Raw genomic sequence first — 20,312 nt, forward strand, 5'->3', positions numbered from 1 at the left:
TGCCTTACCTCCCTTATCCTACCTCATTTGCACACACTGTATATATACTTTTTCTAATTTATTATTGGCTGTATGTTTGTTTATTCCATGTGTAACACTGTTGTTGTTTGTGTTGCACTGCTTTGTTTTATCTTGGCCAGTTCGCAGTTGTAAATGAGAACTTGTTCTCAACTAGCCTACCTGGTTAAATAAAGGTGAAAATAAATAAAATATCACCCGACCTCAACCCAGAGTGAAGGAAAAGCAGCCAACAAGTGCTCAGCATATGTGAGAACTCCTTCAAGACTGTTTGAAAATCATTCCAGGTGAAGCTGGTTGAGAGAATGCCAAGAGTGTGCAAAGCTGTCAAGGCAAAGGGTGGCTACTTTGAAGAATCCAAAATATAAAATATATTTTGCTTTGTTTAACACTTTTTGGGGGTTACTACATTATTCATATGTGTTATTTCATAGTTTTGATGTCTTCACTATTATTTTACAATGTAGAAAATAGTACAAATAAAGAAAAACCCTTGAATGAGTAGGTGTCCAAACATTTGACTGGTACTGTATATTCAGTATTTATGTATGCATCTTAATGTTATAAAACAAGGCCCTGAACCTTTAAGTCGTTTTAAATAAGCTCACTGTTTTTCTCTGCAGGAGCTGATACAGAATGCTGAGGATGCTGGAGCCACAGAGGTTAAGTTTATGTACGATGAGAAAGAGTATGGAGTGGAGTCACTTTGGTCACATGACATGGCTCAGTATCAAGGTAGGTTTTAGTCATTCTCACAGATCATTCAGTTTACCAGATATAGGGCCATTTTAGTTTTCAGTAATTAAAGTTTCAGTGTCGTGAGATATTGTGCTGTTTCATTGGTTTACAAAATATCTGAAAACTGTCATCAAGATTTATCTTATTTGGATTATTTTATTTCATGTTTTGGGTCTAGGAACGGCCTTGTATGTGTATAATGATGCAGTGTTCACGACTGAAGATTGGAATGGAATTCAGGAGATAGCAAGGAGCAGAAAGAGAGATGATCCTTTGAAAGTTGGACGATTTGGTATTGGGTTCAACTCTGTATACCACATAACAGGTGAGGCTTATATTGAAATATTATTTTACCTGCATAATGAGTAAGGTGATTAATCAGTATTATGTTTCATATATCTTTCAATCTGCACTTTTTTAAAAGTTACATTTAATCAGTAAATTAAAAAAATATTGTTTGAATGTTTCAGATGTCCCCAGTATATTCAGTGGAGAACAGATCGGCATGCTGGACCCTCACCAGACGCTGTTTGGTGCCCATGAGTCTGGGCAGTGTTGGAATCTGAAGACAGACATGAAGGAGATCACAGAGCTCACTGACCAGTTTGCACCCTATGTTGGCTTATTTGGAAACTCCGGTAAAACTATCAAGGACGGCAGCTTCTCTGGAACTCTGTTCCGCTTCCCCCTCCGCATTAAACCCTCCCAGCTGAGCGCCAACATCTACAACAAAGAGAAGGTGCTGGAGCTCTTTGAGTCTTTCAAAGCCGACGCTGACACAGTTCTTCTCTTCCTCAAGAGTGTTCAGAAGGTCTCCCTGCATGTGCGTGAGTCAGACGGTACAGAACGCATGCTTTTCCAGGTGACCGCAGGAGAAAACCCAGAAGACAAGCTAGAGCGTCCTAACTCTCTAAAGACCCTGGGCCTGGCCACAGACAGCTACAGCAACGGAGTGCCCAACGGTACTGTCACGTGCGCCACCTACCAGGTCAACATCGAGACCCAGGACGAGACAGCCAAGGAGACCCAGAGGACCACCTGGCTGGTGTGTAATGGAGTGGGGGGTCGGGGCTTGTGCAGTGACTTGGACTCCCTGGCAGATGACCTGAAGTTCATCCCCACCATCGGCATCGCCCTTCCTCTCACCTGCATCGATGAGGACAAGGGCGCCACGTCTGGTTTCTCAGGGCGAGCGTTCTGCTTCCTGCCTCTCCCCCCTGGAGAGGAGAGCCTGACGGGGCTGCCAGTCCACGTCAGCGGCTTCTTCGGCCTCACAGACAATCGCAGGAGCATCAAATGGCGGGAGGTGGACCAGTGGAGGGACCCTGCAGCGCTCTGGAATGAGCTACTCATCGTCACCGTCATCCCCAGAGCCTATTTCACCCTCATCATGGAGGCCATCAAGAGGATCCAGACCAAGACAGACCAAGACTTCCCCCTCTCCCCCAGAGGTGCATATGGGGCCTGGCCAGACCCCAACCAGATCAAGCCTCGCTGGAAGCCCATACTGGAGCCTCTGTTTCATGACTTGCTACAGCAGCAGGTCATCTACTCTCTCACTAACTGCTGGATCCAGGTGGACGAGGCTGTGTTTTCGGAGCTGGACACTGATGTAAACATCACAGAGATGGTTATCAGCTATCTCCAAAGCTCAGGGATGCAGGTGGCCAGGGTGCCTGCTGCTGTGGATGCGGTTGTGAACATGTACGTGACTGGTCCTGCCTCTGTGAAGAAGGTGACCCCTCCCCTGGTGCGGCAGGTGATCAGGAAGGCCAAACACAAAGGGTCCTCTCAGGAGAAACTGCTTCTGCTGGAGTTTGTCCTCAGCGACAACAGTTACAGCGACCTAATTGGTCTAGAGCTGCTGCCTTTGCAAGATGAGACATTTGCAGTGTTCTCCTCCCCTGTCAGTGATAAGGATGCAGTTTACATTGCTTCAGAAGAGTACCCCAGGTACAGAATTAAAGTTCTGAGACTTTCTCTATGCCTTTTCAAAACCACATAAAGCCTCAAATTTGAATGCAAGTATTGTTGACTGTCAGCAATATGCTAGATTGCAGCCTGAGTGTGTACTCTCTGTTTTGTGTTAAGGTCTCTTTACCCTGGACTGGAGGGCCGATTCATACTGGAGGGCATTAAACCATCAGTTATGAGCAGCCTGAAGGATGCAGCCAAAAGCAGAGGTAAACCCCAACTCAGATGTTAAATGAATATCCTTTTATTTTTATATTTGGTATGTGTGTCATCGGAGGAGCCACCTTAGTCCTATTATTACATTTGGATACCAACGTTATTTCTAGGAAATAAGATCGAGGAATCTAGAAGACATGCACTCTAAGCTGTAGCTCAACTTACAGTAGAAGGGGTACACGGCAGCTTCATTGACTTCACTGCCTAGTTCATAAACTCAATGGCTGTGGTCTGTGAGGGATGTGTAAGGTTTGTAGCCAGGTAGTAGTAACACCTGGTCATGCCACTGCCCCCTGTGGGACATTAAACCTGGTGCACTGCTGATAGATCATATATAACTGCTGAGTGCGTGTGTGAGCTGGCAGATGGGGGAGTTGGTTTTGTGCCTCACATTCCACTCACTGCTATCAGATCCTGGACATGCTCGCTCCCATACCCAACCTGGAGTTTGCCAAAAGGGCCAGGAGCCAGTCGGGGAATATGCTGAATGTTTTGATTTGTCCATTAAAGCCCTATGCTGCACGGTCCAGATAAAACAATGTGTCCACATCCTGACCGCTATGTGTGAATAAAACCATTTTCACAGTGTGTATAATCTGGACATAATATGGCATTGAAGGATTCTTTGTATTGAGCTAGTATTCTGTGAAACTGTTGAAAGGTCTAGCCGGGGCAGAGAGGTACACGTCATTCTGACTGCCAGTGGTAGATAATATGAAGGGGTAAGGCAATAATAGGCCGCTCTAACTGTAGCCATTGCATTTTTGTAAATAAGCGTTGTGGATTCATTTGGAATATTGCCTTTCAGAACAAGACTACAAACCTGAATAATATTGATCAATTATCAGATTTATCCTTTTAGGTTTACGAGTTGACACAGTTCTAACTTTCTACTTAGTCATTTTCCTGACGCCTCTCTGGCTGGTCTGTCAGTGCCACCTCATAGCTAGGACACCACTTTGGGAGCTACTGCATGTATCAGGGATTGTACTATCCCCATTACACTTCATTAAGTGGGTCACATAGAAGGTTGTCTCACACAATTGACCCTTCACACATAGCCATGCAGAACGGCATTTGTATGAACCTCAGCCAGAGACACTAGAATTCCCCTACTTCAACTGTGTTGTATGATCGCTGGCCTACAATGGCTGTTACAGGAATTGACTGTCTGCTACTGCAGCTCTGTACCCTGCTGCTGCAGCCTGAAGGCCTACCCCACCCATTAGGGCTCTATGGGCTCATCCTCAGAATTGCCACCTCATCATCAGAGTCTCTTGGTAGATTGATTTTATCCTCTGCTATCAATGCAAACTAGTACTTCGAAGTAAAATCCAGTACAGTTACATTTTAAAATAAAATGTATACAACTAAAAGGACAATTTGATTTGTGGTAATCAGGGAATGTAGTTAAATTTAAATGGTTATCAACGTAATAACCTACATGTTTAAAACATGTACTTTAAATGTAATTGCAGTACAACAATTTCTTTGGGGTTGTTCAGGTAGGTACTTCGACATGTTGTGTTGTGTCCCGGAATCATTTTTGACATTAACCCAAACCAATACACTGCTTTTAATGGACACTATGCAAACTCTAATCTAATCTATATCATACATTTAATGTGGACAGTAGCTAACATTGCTTCAACATTGATAAAGACAATAGAATGCCTTTGTGGAAGTGGGAGCATTTGAAAAATGATGTTCCCTTCAATCTAATTGGAAAAATGTCCCATTTCATAGTGCCCATATTGTGTTTGTATTGGTTTAGCTGTGTGAGTTCCCAGAAAAGTGTCTCTGGCAGTGTGAATTCTCACTGGAACGCATTTTGTCTTTGCTCATTGCAGGAATCTTTGTGTATCAGTAATTTAGTTAGAACTCATTATAGAATTGTGATGTGACATTGTGAGTCTACTAAATATTAGTTTACAATTGGCTCTTTCATCCCCCTCCGCTCCCCTATAACTATTCCCCAGGTCATTGCTGTAAATGAGAACGTGTTCTCAGTCAACTTACCTGGTAAAATAACGCATAAATAAATATAAAAAATAAAAATGAGCATATTAAGTGTGTGTTATGCTTGCCATGTTGTGCATGGTAACTTAATGTAGTTGTCATGTTTTGTTGTGCTGTGAATTCTTTGAGTGTTGGAGTTAATCAAAATCTATTTACTAGAAATATTTATAATGAAAAGGGTTGTAGTTTGCCTAATTGAGCCCATATGGTCTTGATAGAAATTATCATATTTTATTTAACTTAATTTTCTAATGTCCTGTCGATCCCTACTACATTGCAGAGCCAAAATGCAAATATCTCTTGTTGATACAGGTGGTGTTGATGGGAATGAACCTGGGGCTGTACAGTAAAGCTAATAAATCACCTAGCATGCCTGCAGTACAAACATTGTTAGATTCAACTTTGGGCTTCTATATACTGTGCATTCGGAAAATTCAGACCTTTTCCACATTTTGTGTACATTACAGCCTTGTTCTAAAATTGATACAATTGTTTTGTTTCCTCATCAATCTACACACAATACAATGACAAAGCAAAAACAGGTTTTTAGAAATGTTTGCAAAAAAGTGCAAATATTACATTTACAAAAGTATTCAGACCTTTTACTCAGTACTTTGTTGAAGTACCTTGAGTAAGGTAAGATTAAAGCCTTGAGTCTTATTGGAAATGACGCTACAAGCTTGGCATACCTGTATTTGGGGAGTTTATACCATTCTTCTCTGCTGATCCTCTCAAGCTATGTCAGGTTGGATGGGGAGCGTCACTGCAGCTATTTTCAGGTCTTTCCAGAGATGTTCAATTGGGATAAAGTCCGGGCTCTGTCTGGGCCACTCAAGGACATTCAGAGACATGTCCCGAAGCCACTCCTGTGTTGTCTTGGCTGTGTGCTTAGGGTCGTCCTGTTGGAAGGTGAACGTTCGCCCCAGTCTGAGGTCCTGAGCGCTCTAGAGCAGGTTTTCATCAAGGATTTCTCTGTACTTTGCTCTGTTCATCTTTCCCTCGACCCCGACTATTCTCTCAGTCCCTGCTGCTGAGAAACATCCCCACAGCATGATGCTGCCACCACCATGCTTCACTGTAGGAATGGTGCCAGGTTTCCTCCAGACTTGGAGCTTGGCAAAGAGTTCAATCTTGGTTTCATCAGAACAGAAAATCTTGTTTCTCATAGTCTGAGAGTCTTTTTAGGTGCCTTTTGGCAAACTCCAAGCGGGCCGTCGTGTGCCTTTTACTGAGGAGTGGCTTCCATCTGGCCACTCTACCATAAAGGCCTGATTGGTAGAGTGGTGCAGAGATGGTTGTCCTTCTGGAAGGTTCTCCTATCTCCACAGAGGTACTCTGGAGCTCTTTCAGAGTGACCATTGGGTTCTTGGTCACCTCCCGGACCAAGGCCCTTCTTCCCCGATTGCTCAGTTTGGCCGGGCGGTCAGCTCTAGGGAGAGTCTTGGTGGTTCCAAACTTCTTCCATTTAAGAATGATGGAGGCCACTGTGTTGTGTTCTTGGGGACCTTCAATGCTGCAGAAATGTTTTGGTACTCTTCCCCAGATCTGTGCCTGGACACGATCCTGTCTCGGAGCTCTACGGATAATTCCTTCAACCTCATGGCTTGGATTTTGCTCTGACATGCACTGTCAACTGTGGGATATTATATAGACAGTTGTGTGCATTTCCAAATCATGTCCAATCAATTGAATTTGCCACAGGTGAACCACAGTTTTTTTTTATTTAACCTTTATCAAAAGGTAAACATCTCAACGATGATTGATGGAAACAGGATGCACCTGAGCTCAATTTCGAGTCTCATAGCAAAGGGTCTGAATACTTATGTAAATAAGGTATTTCTGTTTTTAATTTGTAATAAATTTACCACATTTTTTGAAAAAACTGTATTCACTTTGTTATTATGGGGTATTGTGTGTAGATTGATGAGGAAAAATATAATTTAATCAATGTTAGATTAAGGCTGTAACGTAACAAAATGTGGGAAAGTCAAGGATCTGAGTGCTTTCTGAATGCACTGTATGTAGTTCCTGTAAATGATAATTGAGAAAGTTATTAAGATTTATATTAACTTGTATGTTTACCTTCTACAGGAAGACCCTGCACTCAGGTACAATTGCTAACACCTGAACGGTCAGCTCGACTCATAAAAGAGATCCTCTCAACAGTCTGGCCTACCAGAGACTTCACAGTCCAGTGGGAACCTGGGAACCGAGAGAAGAAGCATCCTACACATGCTTGGCTAAAGATGGTTTGGAAGCATCTGTATATTAACTTTGCTGATGACCTTAGTACCTTTGAAGACATGCCTTTGATCCCAAATGTGCCCCTGGTGGAAAGTGTGAACTCAATCGAGCTCCATCGACTCAAAACTCCATCCCCTATTATCATTGTGGATGAGGAGGAGGCCCCACTCTCTGAAAGCCTTCTTGAAATCATGAAAAAACTTGGAGTAGTACTAATGAAAAGGTTGGACCTGTGTTTGCAGCATCCTCTACTGAAGAACTACATCCATCCTTCATCTCCCAGTATGCTACTGCAAATCATGGACAGGTCATCAACCCAGAGAGTCGCCAGCCTGGTCTCATCTTTCTCTAGCAAACAGAAAGTGGCACTGAGGGACTTCCTGGCAGGACTGTCTGACATCACAGAGAAAGAGAAGCGTATCCTCCTGGAGCTGACCATCTTTGAGAAAGTAGGGCCTTGTTCAGAGAAAGGCATCCCAACATATACCTCACTGAGAGGAGCCAGGGCTTTACACCATACTGCCAAGTATCCACCAGATGTCAAACTATCCATCAATGTTGTGGGCTGCAGTGATGAGGCATCGATTCGTCTCATTAAGATGCTGACCGTGGAACAGGTGAAAACCACTGAATGCTTGAAGTTGGTTGTTCAAGACATGGAGAAAGGGTTTTACTCAAAAGAGGATATCACTAAAATCATGCTCTGGGCCCTTAAGCATCTGTCATTCCTAAAGAATGAAAACAAAGCTGTGATTGGATGGCTTTCGGCTCTAAAGTTCATTCATACATTTGCAGGGAAATCTGTTGCTGCTACAGACCTTTTTGACCCTGAGCTGGAGATTTTACAGAATCTGTTCTACATGGAGGAGAAGAATAGGTTTCCCACAAATACATATACATCCTCTCCTGATATGCTACATTCACTGAGACAACTTGGACTTAAAAGTGAAGTGCAACTCAGCGAAAAAGATGTACTTCATGTGGCACAGAAGATCGAGGAATTACAGGGTGGCAATGAGCCAGAATGGGAACCAGTTATACAGAAAGCGAAAACACTGCTGCAAATTCTGAATAGACAAACCAAGCTGGTCAAGTCTTCAGAAGCTCAGACATCCTTGCAAAAACTGAAATGGGTGCCAGTCTGCAAGGACAGACCTGTAAATTACCCAAAGTCGCTTGCCTGGATGGGAGACACACATAACATTTGCTCATTCTCAGAAATGTGCGATATATCCCATGCAGTGCTGGTAGGCTCTTCAGTTGCACTTGTGGAGCGCACTTCTTCCGGCATGAAGAAGGCCCTGAAGTTATCTATAGAGCCACAGATTGATCAAGTGTTACAGCATTTGAAGGCAGTGAATGACTGGCACAGATCTCAAGCATTTACCACAGAAGACTGGTATCAATTCCAACAGATCCTTATTGAGATTTATGATTTCATGCAAGCACACCTTGAAGATGCAAGAGAGGCAATGAAGTCACTGCCATTTGATTGGGTGTGGACTGGCAAGACCTTCTCATCACCAAGCCACACAGTTCTAAAACCCATTCCTGACCTAGATTTGCAACCCTACCTGTACTCTTTGCCAAAGACCATAGCAAAGTTTCACACACTTTTCAAATTCTGTGGTTCGGTTGAAGAGGTTGTCCCAAACCATGTGTTCGATGTGATCAAAACAGTAAGGCAAAGGTGTGAGGAAGAAATGACACAAGAAGAAAGTAAGCATGATCTCCTCCTCCTGATAAATATTCTGAGATGGCTGTATAACAGTCACATTTCTGTGGACATTGACATGCATGTACCAATCCTTTGCTATAAGGATCCAAGCAAACTGGCCATGAAACCCATTCACGAATGCACCTACTGCGACATTAAAGTGGAGGATCTACATGACTTGCTTGATGATACATCAGAACCCATTATCTTAGTCCATGATGACATCCCCATGAAAACAGCAGAATGGCTTAACGTACCATGTTTGAGTACAAGACTGATAAACCCAGAAAACCTTGGCTTTGAACAATCAGGCCAACGGGAGCCTCTGACAGTGAGAATAAAGAACATTCTAGAAGAATATCCATCTGTCGCAGATATTTTCAAAGAACTTCTTCAGAATGCAGATGATGCGAGTGCTACAGAGTGTAGCTTCCTGATAGACATGAGGAAGAATATTGACATTCGAGAGAACCTGCTTGACCCTGGCATGATTATATGCCATGGCCCCTCCTTGTGGTCATTCAACAATTCTACATTCTCTGACACTGATTTTCTGAACATAACAAGGTTAGGTGGGTCAATGAAGAGATGTGAGGCAGACAAAGTTGGCAAATTTGGCCTAGGTTTCAACTCAGTTTATCACATCACTGACATCCCCATCATAATGAGTAGAGAGTTCATGATCATGTTCGATCCAAACATCAACCACATCAGCAAGCACATTAGAGACCGGTCAAACCCAGGAATCAAGATCAACTGGAGCAAACAACAGAAACGGCTACGAAAGTTCCCCAATCAATTCAAACCCTTCATCAATGTCTTCAATTGCCAACTTCCTCTTGCACAAGAGTCTCCGTACAAGTACGATGGAACACTGTTCAGACTCCCCTTCAGGACTGAGCAAGAGGCATCAGTGAGTGAAATCAGCAGTGTCTACTACAACACCCCAGACATCTACTCCCTTGTTGATGAGTTCAGTATATGTGGCCACCGGCTCATTCTCTTCACGCAGCATGTGGGCTCCATGGTACTGAAGTACCTGAAATATGAAGAGCCCAATCCAGCAGCAGCACAGGATGTTGTTACTATCAATAAAAGTGTATGGTCATCCAAAGCTGCATATGGGCCTCTGAGCATCCTGAAATCTGCAGCAAAAGTCATGAAAAAGGTTGCAACCACCAACAGGGTACCGGCTGACACTCCCAAGTCTGGCTGTATCATACGCATTGTGGTGGAGGAGTTTCACAATGTGTTCAAGCGCATAGTTGATCTCCAGTCACCCCTCTTCAGAGGTTCAGAGGAGGACCCTTCCTCATACTTTGAAATGGCTGCCAAAGACGGAAAGAACAGAAGACTCACAGACGAAATGCCCCAAAAGGCAGTTGATCTTACAAACTGGCTCATTTGTTCATGTATGGATGTGACCGAAGCGCTAAAATTTTCACTTGGTGAGAGTGGAAAACGACTTGGACTAGTGCCTTGTGGGGGTGTAGCTGTTCTGCTCTCAGAGGAGGAGAATCGAAAATGGACAGTGAAGGCAAACACCAACCACACCAACCCGATAGGAGAGGTGTTTTGCTATTTACCTCTCAGAATCAAGACAGGCTTGCCAGTTCATATAAACGGCTGTTTTGCTGTGACATCTAACCGCAAAGAGATCTGGAAGACGGACACCAAAGGACACTGGAACTCAGTGTTCATGAGACATGTGATTGTCCAGGCATACATAGCAGCACTCAATATGCTGCGTTCAATGGCAGAAAGTGGAGAACTACTTGACTACAGCTACTACGTAGCATGGCCTGATCCAAGTGTGGTACACGATGACTTTACAGTGATCAGCCAAGGAGTCTACCAAGAGATTGCCAAAGGGGGTGACTGTGACCATGCAAAAGTTTTCTCAGATGGCAAAACCTGGGTATCAATCAAGTATGTCAGATTCCTAGATGACTCCTTGCTCTGTAGACCAGACATTGGTCCTGCTGCTTTCAAGATTTTCCTAAAATACCTCAAGAAGAGCAGCTCGCAAGACCTCTGTGCTGTTGAGCTGCCTGAATGGGTCAAAGAAGGTTTTGATGATGCTGGATGCAAAGGGAAGCTGATAGAGAACACCCTGACTGAAAAGCAGTTCTTCTTAGATGTCTTTTTCCCACATATCCAAGACATCGACAACGAACTTCGTAATCCCCTAATGCATTATGTCTTGAATGACAAACTGGAGGAATTTGCATCAATTCTTAGGGAGACTCCATGCATCCCATGCTCTGGCCCCAATCAACAATTAGTCTTACCATCCAGACTAATCCATCCAGAAGGAAGAGTTGCAAAACTGTACAACGCTGATGATGGAAGATTTCCAGAAGGAACCTCGAAAGACTACATGAATCCAGTGTGCTTGGTCAAGCTAGTACAGCTGGGAATGGTCAAAGATGACCTCTCTTGGGAGGATTTGATTGATCGTGCTGAATCTGTGTTCGATCTAAATGAAAATGATCACACTGCTGCATGTCTTCGGAGCAGCATTATTCTCAGTCTCATTGATGAGAAGCTGAAAATGACAGCATCAGGAGCAGGTAAACTACTGGAGAAGCTACAGGACATAAAGTTCCTTCCTTTTCTGACAAAGCCCGCAGGGTTTTCACTACCATGGCATGGGAATACATTCCCCCCGTCCACCATGTTTTCTGCCAAAGAGCTCTTTACGACTGACCACCAGGACACAGTGTGCTTGATGAAGCCCATCCTTAATGAGAACTCTCCATCTTTCAAAGGGTGCGGCCCGATCACATTGGCTGTAAAAGACTCTCTTGGATTGATAAGAAAGCCAACAGTTGGACTAGTTGTCAGTCAACTTAAGGAACTTGCTAAGTCATTTGACGGAGTTACTTTATATCAGGAAAATATTACCAATGCCTGCTACAAATACCTACATGAAGAAATGCTCCAGGATGCCAAAGCAAAGACAGAGATCAATGAAGAGCTGAAAACCTTTTGCTCCATTCTGGTGGAGAACACTTACGTTGAGCCCTCCAAAGTTGCATTCTACCAGAACTTTGATGCAGCACCATATCTCTACCAGCTTCCCAACAAGTACAGAAACAGTTGCCGTGAGCTCTTTGAGAATGTTGGGGTTCAGTCAAGCTTCACAGTTGAGAACTTTTCAGCTGTCCTTGAATTAGTGAAACAGGAGTGTGGGAAAAGAGCACTCTCTGAAGATAGCTTTCAGCTCTCTCGCAGAATCATTAGTGAAGGAATATGGGGCTTAATCAGAGACAAAAAACAAGAATTCTGCCAAGCTACCTACAGGGAAATTCTCCTTCCTGACATCCATCTCACACTGCAGCCATCAAAGTCTCTGTGTTACAATGACTGTCCTTGGATCAAAGTCAGAGACACAACTGTGAAATATTGCCATGCAGATATTCCAAGAGAGGTTGCTGTGAAATTAGGAGCAGTTCCCAAACGTCACAAAGCCCTGGAAAGGTATGCCTCAAATATCTGCTTCACTACTCTTGGAAGTGAGTTTGGACAAAAAGAGAAACTCACAAGTAGAATTAAAAGTATTCTCAATGCTTACCCATCAGAAAAGGAAATGCTAAAGGAGCTCCTGCAGAATGCAGATGATGCTAAAGCCACTGAAATCTACTTTGTGTTCGATCCAAGAACCCACCCCACAGACAGAATATTTGATGACAAATGGTTGCCAATGCAAGGCCCATCATTGTGTGTCTACAACAATCAGCCTTTCACTGAGGATGATGTCAGAGGAATCCAGAACCTAGGAAGAGGAACAAAAGAAGCAAACCCTGGCAAAACTGGACAATATGGCATAGGATTCAACTCTGTGTATCACATCACAGACTGCCCATCTTTCATGTCAAACAATGACATTCTTTGCATCTTCGATCCACATGCACGATATGCACCCGGGGCGACATCTGTTAGTCCGGGAAGAATGTTTAGGGACTTGGACTCTGACTTTAGATCTCAATTCTCTGACGTGCTAAATCTTTACCTGGGATCTCATTTCAAACTTGAACATTGCACAATGTTCAGATTCCCCATACGCTCAACAGAAATGGCCAAAATATCAGAGATCAGCTCTGTTCCTGCATCAGACAGAATGGTGCAAAACCTTCTGGATAAACTAAAAACCGATGGGGCAGAACTCCTCATGTTCCTCAACCACATGGAGAAAATTTCCATCTGTGAAATAGAGAAAGCCTCAGGAGACCTGAAGGTGCTATACTCTGTGACTGCTAAAATCACAGATGGTGACCGTCTAAAACGCAAGCAATTTCACACATCAGTGGTGGATAGTGTGACAAAAAGGAAGCAGCTCACTCAAATTCCAGTCCAGCAGATAACCTACTCAATGGATATAGAGGACTCCGATGGCAATCTAACAACTTGGATGGTCTGCAATCGATCTGGCTTCTCCTGCATCGAGAAAGTCTCAAAGAGTGTGATTTCAGCCCACAAAAATGAAGACATTACTCTCTTTCCACGTGGAGGGGTGGCTGCATGTGTAAGCCACAACTACAAGAAGCCCCACAGAGCATTCTGCTTTCTGCCCCTTTCAATGGAGACTGGCTTGCCCTTTCATGTTAATGGCCATTTTGCATTAGATTCTGCCAGGAGAAACCTATGGCGGGACGACAATGGAGTAGGAGTGAGGAGTGACTGGAACAACAACTTGATGACATCGTTGATAGCTCCTGCCTATGTGGAACTGTTGATTCAGCTGAAACGACTGTACTTCCCGGGACCCGATCCCACCATGACTGTGTTACAGGGAACACCAATTCACATTGTTAAAGACACTTTGAGGAAATTCCTGTACTTCTTCCCAGTCAACAGACTTGACATCCAGCCAGATTGGTACTGTCTTGTCAAAGCAGTGTACACCTGCATTCATGCTGACCTGAAACGTCTCCTTCCTGTTGTTAGGGCTCCCCACATTGACAACACAGACATGCACTCTGCTGTATACATCTCCTGGGTGAACACATCCTCTGCCAACAAAGGTCGTGCATTCTTTGACAATCTACTGCAGGATGAACTTCAACATCTGAAGAACACAGAATACAACATCTCCTCACGCAAGTCTGTTGCAGAAAACGTCTTCCGACTCAAGGCCCTGCTTTCGGATGTGGGCTTCAACTTGGTCCACAGTTGTGATGAAACAGCAAGTCTTTACTTCTGTTTGGATGATGCAGGCATTCCTGTGAGCTATGTTACCCCAGAGGATGTACGAAGATTTCTCCTCACATTCTCGTCCCCAGACACATCTTGCCAAGTTGGGAAACTTCCCTGTCGACTCCAGCAGTCGAATTACAAGCTCTTCCACAGCCTGAAGCTTCTGGTTGACTACTGCTTCAAAGACGTAGAGGAGAATGAAATCAACATAGAGGGGCTACCACTGCTGATGACAATGGACAACATACTCCAGGTGTTTGATTCCAAGAAACCAAAGTTTCTGTCCACACACCATGAACTGGTCTCATCAAGGAAAGAGCTGTTCATGAATACACTGTACATGAAGTACAACAACATCCTGATGAATTCAGGTGTTGCAAAGGTCTTCGACATCAGCAGTTTTGGGGAACTGTTGAGTTCTGTTCTACCACGTGAATACAGAACAAGAATCCCTGTGAAGTGGAGAGACAGCTACGCCAGTGAGTCTTGGCTGAAAGGTGCGTGGAACTTCATCAGTGAGAACATTGCAGTCAAGGAAGAGCAGGCAGGCATCAAACCCAATTTCGAGACTGTACTTGAGCTACTGAAAGACTGGGCTTTGCTGCCAGGAATCAAATTCATGGTTTCAAGCAACAAGCTGGTTGTCCCTGATCACGATGTGTTGCTTCCCTTGAGTTTGATAAGCGCAGCTATCTTTCCAAATGGGCAAAATGACAAAGTCTTTCACATCATAATGAAAGCGGGATGCATTCAGCTTGCTGTCAACAAAATATGCTTCAAAGAGAATCCTGTCCTGCCTTTTCTGGCACAGCATACAGCAAACATAGACAATCCATCCAGCATCCTCAAAGCACTGGAGTACATGATTCAGACGGCAGCTTTCAAAACAGGAAGCTTAACTGACAAAGACTTTGAGGCTCTTTTGTTGTACTTCAACTGTAATTTGATCAACCTCTCCCAAGAGGACATTCAAACTCTGAAATTGCTCCCATGCTACAAAGCAGTCAGTGGCAGATACATCAGTATTGCAAACTTTGGGTCATGCTATGTTCTGGCAAAAAGCATTCCCTCTGCAGATATGGAAAAATGGGCCCATACAACATCCTTCGCCTTTCTTGCTGACAATCCACAATTGAAGGAACTGTACAGTTTCCTTGGATGTTTCCCAATTGATGATCTGGAAGTCTACCTGAGGCATCTCCTTCCAAAGTTTGACAGCCTGTCATACGATGCAAAAATTGAGCACCTTGTATATCTGAAGGAGAGACTTTTGGCAATGGAGGAGTCATGTGGGATGAAGGATCAGCTGTATGAGAAACTGGAAGGTCTGCCGTTAATCTATGACTACACCAACAGACTCAGGTCTACCAAAATGTTCTACGATCGAACCGTAAAGGTGTTCGAAGTGATGCTCTCTCCAAAAGCATTCATACCCAATGACTTTTTCAAGAAGGTTGAGCAAGTGTCAAAGCCAAAAAATGGAACAGCATTTCTCACCTCATGGATCACATTCCTAAGGAATATAGGTCTCAAACACATGGTCTCTCAACAGCAAATTCTCCAGTATGCAAAAGAAGTCAGCATCAAAGCTCAAACAGAGAACTGGTCCAAAGAAAAAGCCCAAATGATTGTTGATGTTCTCCTTAACCACATATTCAATGAGAGGACAGACCTATTTGTTGGAGCTTTCCTCAAAGAGCTGTCAATGATAGCATTCCTTTGTCCTGAGCGTGCACCCACTGAGCTGATCCGGCTCCATGCTCAATTCCAAGAGATGAATGGCACTCTCCCTCTGATACGTTTCAGTGAGTCTCAAGTCAATCCAAAATTCAAACAAACTGATATCATTCAATTGCTATGGACATCATGTCCCATTCTCCCAGAGAAGGCCACACCAGCAGCCATTAAAGACCAGGAGGGAAGCACACTGACTGGCCAAGAACAACTCAACTTAGTGCTGCGGATATTAAGTGTCAACTTGGAACCTCCCTTGGACAAAGTGATAAGCAACTGCAAAAATATCTGCAACATATCCAATCCTGACGATGACATGGTGAAAACAAGAAACAAAGTCTTGAGATCCACCTACGAATTTCTCAATGCAGATAAAAGAGAGTTTCGATTACAGCTACTAGGGGTAAGTTTTGTCATGGTTGAGGAGGGCTGGAAACTTCTAAAGCCAGAGGAGGTTGTCATCAACTTGGACAATGAATCTGACTTCAAGCCATACCTATACAAACTACCACTAGAGCTTGGCATCTTTCATCAGATGTTTAAGCTTTTGGGCACAGAGGATGTTGTATCAACAAAACAATACGCTGAAGTGCTGTGCCGCATTCACAGAAATTCAGAGGGTAAGCAGCTCGATCCGAATGAAATGAGAACTGTGAAAAGGGCTGTCTCAGGGCTATTCAAAAGCCTACAGAATGACCCAGTTCAGATACGCAAAGACCTTGAGAGCCTCAAAGATTTTATATTTTACCTGCCAAGTCACGATGGTCGATTAACCAAATCCAACAGTTTAGTGTTTGACGATGCCCCACATTACAAGAGCAGAATTCAGGGTAATGTAGGTGTTCAGATGCTTGTGGACATGAGTCAGTGTTATCTTGGCAAGGACCATTCCTTCCACACAAAGCTGATCATGCTGCTCCCACAGAAGCTAAGGCCAAGACTCCTGAGTAGTATCCTCGAGGAGCAACTGGATGAGGAGTCTCCCAAAATGTGCCAGTTTGGAGCTCTCTGTTCGCTTCAGGGTCGCCTTCAACTTCTACTGTCATCAGAACAGTTCATCACAGGACTGATACGAATAATGAAGCATGAAAATGACAATGCATTCCTTGTGAATGAAGAAAAAGCCATACGATTGTGCAAAGCACTTTGTGAGGGATTGAAGGTGTCTTGTTTTGAGAAACTCCAGACGACACTAAGAGTGAAAGGTTGCAGCCCTATCCCACATAGCCGGAGTGAAACTCTTGCCTTCCTGAAAAGGTACGGGACAGCTGTGATTCATCTCTACATCCAACACTCAGACAGCAAAGACATAAATTTTCTCTTAGCACTGGCGATGACACTAAAATCTGCAACGGACAACTTGATATCTGACACCTCCTATCTAATTGCTATGCTGGGCTGTAATGACATCTACAGAATCACAGAGAAGCTGGACAACCTTGGCGTGAAGTATGACTCCACAGAGGCCTCAAAACTCGAGCTTCCTCTCCCTGGAACACCCATACCAGCTGAGATACACCATATACTCCTTATGGATCCAATGAATGTGTTTTACCCAGGAGAATATGTGGGTTACCTTGTGGACTCTGAAGGAGGGGATGTCTATGGCGGATATCAGCCCACGTACACGTATGCCATCATTGTTCAAGAAGTAGAGAAAGATGAGGAGGACAACCCAAGCTTCCTTGGGAAATGCTTCCAAATTGACATTGGATATAGTGAGTACAAAATAGTCAGTTCTCTTGATCTGTACAAATTCTCTAGACAAGAGGAAAGTACTCATATCCGAGACAGCAGAGCCCCATCGACTCCAACAACCCCCCAAGAATGTCAATCTCCTGGTCCTGGTCCACGATTGGTGCCTCCCCTTTTTACTAGAAAGGAAAATCACAAAGTACCTCCCACAAAACAATCTCCCAAAAAGATAAGACTTAGTGCATTGCCAGAAATCCTAAAAGATATGACTTTAGTTATTGAGCAAGCTTGGAAACTCGCTGAAACCGAAAGGAAGAAGATAATTCGCCGGCTGTATCTCAAGTGGCATCCGGACAAGAATGCAGAGAATCTAGACGTAGCTACAGAGGTCTTCAAGCATTTACAGAATGAAATCAACAGAATGGAGAAGCAGACTCTGACAGATCAGCAGAACACTGACCGAGCATCCAGGAGAACTTTCTCAACTTCTTCCACCCGCTTCCAGTCAGAGAAGTTTTCATTTCAAAGATTTTACACATCGTGGAACCAAGAGGCAACAAGCCATAAGTCTGAGAAACAGCAGTTCCGGGAGCAGTTCACTACTTATGCAGGTTCATCACATTCTAATCGCTTCTTTGTGCCCCCGACCTTCAAGTCTGTTGGCAATCCTATGGAAGCCCGCAGGTGGCTCAGGCAAGCAAGAGCCAACTTTTCTGCTGCACGGAATGACCTTCACAAAAATGCCAATGAGTGGGTGTGTTTCAAATGCTACCTAGCTACGAAACTAGCCTTGATAGCTGCCGACTATTCTGTCAGAGGGAAATCAGATAAGGATGTGAAACCCACCTCACTGGCACAGAAAGTGGAGGAGTACAACCCACAACTAGCAGGACTTGCCAAGGATGTCAACATTTTGGAGGGATATGGTGTGGACAGCCTAAGAACTCGCTATCCTGACCTCTTACCCTTTCCCCAGATCCCCAATGACAGATTCACGTCTGAGGTGGCAATGAGAGTGATGGAATGTACAGCACGGATCATCATCAAACTTGAAACTTTTGTGCAACAAAAAATCTAATTCTGCCATGTGATTGAAACATATTAGACCATTTAAATAAAACAAATATGCATAGATCCACTGAACAACAGAAGATTATAGTAGCTGTGTGCAATACTGATTAGTATATTATTGTTTTGAGGCAAAATTAAGTATCCAGCTGGCAGCTTAGATATGCAGCACGCCAGTACCAATATTGGTTCTGTGGTCAATGCATAATGTATACATGTATGGCTCTTCATATCCTAACAACAAGCTGCCTGAAAGTAATTTGATGTGGCTGAACCATTCTACAAAGACAGAAATTATCTTTAGCTGCAATGCTGTACATACAAATGCCCCAGCAATACTTTTTTTAACCAAAGTCCCATGTTGAATATATTTGCTCTCAGTTAATTGAGTACAACTATGCTGCTTTTTTACTTGACCTTTTATACAAGTATATTTTTCCTGCCATTTGTCTGTATTTTGTTTGTTACCATCTATAAAGTCAAGTTTATTGATTCTTGACAATTATCTCATGTTGTCACTGTTGTCATGCAGTGTGTTCTATTTGCAACATCTGAAAATCAACCAACACAATTACAATCATATTTGTACTTTTAAATGTCATTTTTATATTTTAAAGGTGGTTTATTTTTTATTTTTAATAAGTTGTAAATGTTCTGTATCATAGTCTTTGCTTGTAAATGGACAAAGCACTTTCTCAAAACTCCTCCGGTTCTTGCACTTGTAGAGTGCTTGTGACACCCCAGCAGATTGGGAGAAATAGACTGAATGGAAAATTCTGAATGTTACTTCTAGCTTTCATGCATCTATACTTTAGATTCTGTTTTATCATCATTGACTGTGTCTCCACTGAACTGTTTGTCAGTTTATCATACTTTGAATGGTGTCTTCTAGGAGCACAACTGTACACTACATCTACTGTAATTATCTGTATGCTAACGAGTATGTATGATACATCAGGTACTTTTTGTAGTACTCATGATAAGTAAGCAGTTACTTGCTTTGAAAACGTCATGGGTCAAAATGATTAATTACGGATTGGGCTGACCAAAATGATTTAGGGCAAGAATTCATCCTTAAGAAAAACCTTGATTACCATAACGAAGATCCATGGTGTTCTATAGATAGGTAATGTAACACATGTTTATTTTGCCAAAGTTGAATCAAGCTCTGTTTCATTTGGTTGTCTGATCTTTTCATATTAGAGGAATATTGCAGGTGGCATCCTTGTGTGGTGCTTGTTTTGTTAATTTTCATGGCAACATATTGTTGATACACTAAAATGTCATGTTTTTTTTCTTCATATTTGTTTAATGCCAAGGGGAATCCTTTGAAGAGATCTTTGACAAACTTTAGCAGAGGAAAATGTAAATCTTGATGTATGCAGTGCCATAGTTAATAAATTCCCCCCATGTAAATTGAGTCAACCCTCCTTCTGTATAATACATAACCAGTATAATACACTTAATGGTAACCCTAAAAGTGAGAATCTATTTAAGAATTAAAAGGTACAGTTGCTGGCATCCAATTACATATACATATATATATATATGTATATGTATATATATGTATATATATACATATACATATATATATATATGTATATATATATATATATATATATATATATGTATATATATACATATACATATATATATATATGTATATGTATATATATATATATATATATAT

General features: G+C 42.9%; 1 protein-coding gene across 1 annotated transcript in view; it reads left to right on the forward strand.

Annotated features, from left to right (window-relative positions):
* LOC135553006 (sacsin-like) overlaps window positions 1–20,154 on the forward strand; it is a 30,864-nt gene extending 10,710 nt beyond the window's left edge. Inside the window, exons 7-12 of the mRNA XM_064985036.1 lie at window positions 642–753; window positions 935–1,081; window positions 1,227–2,709; window positions 2,848–2,939; window positions 4,425–4,451; window positions 7,057–20,154. Of these exons, the coding sequence (XP_064841108.1) occupies window positions 642–753; window positions 935–1,081; window positions 1,227–2,709; window positions 2,848–2,939; window positions 4,425–4,451; window positions 7,057–18,632 (13,437 nt within the window). The 3' untranslated portion in view covers window positions 18,633–20,154. The remainder of the gene's footprint in view (window positions 1–641; window positions 754–934; window positions 1,082–1,226; window positions 2,710–2,847; window positions 2,940–4,424; window positions 4,452–7,056) is intronic.
* The last annotated feature ends 158 nt before the right edge of the window (window positions 20,155–20,312 follow it).

Source organism: Oncorhynchus masou, chromosome 13 (assembly GCF_036934945.1).
Source record: "Oncorhynchus masou masou isolate Uvic2021 chromosome 13, UVic_Omas_1.1, whole genome shotgun sequence".
NCBI classification, from domain to species: Eukaryota; Metazoa; Chordata; class Actinopteri; order Salmoniformes; family Salmonidae; genus Oncorhynchus; species Oncorhynchus masou.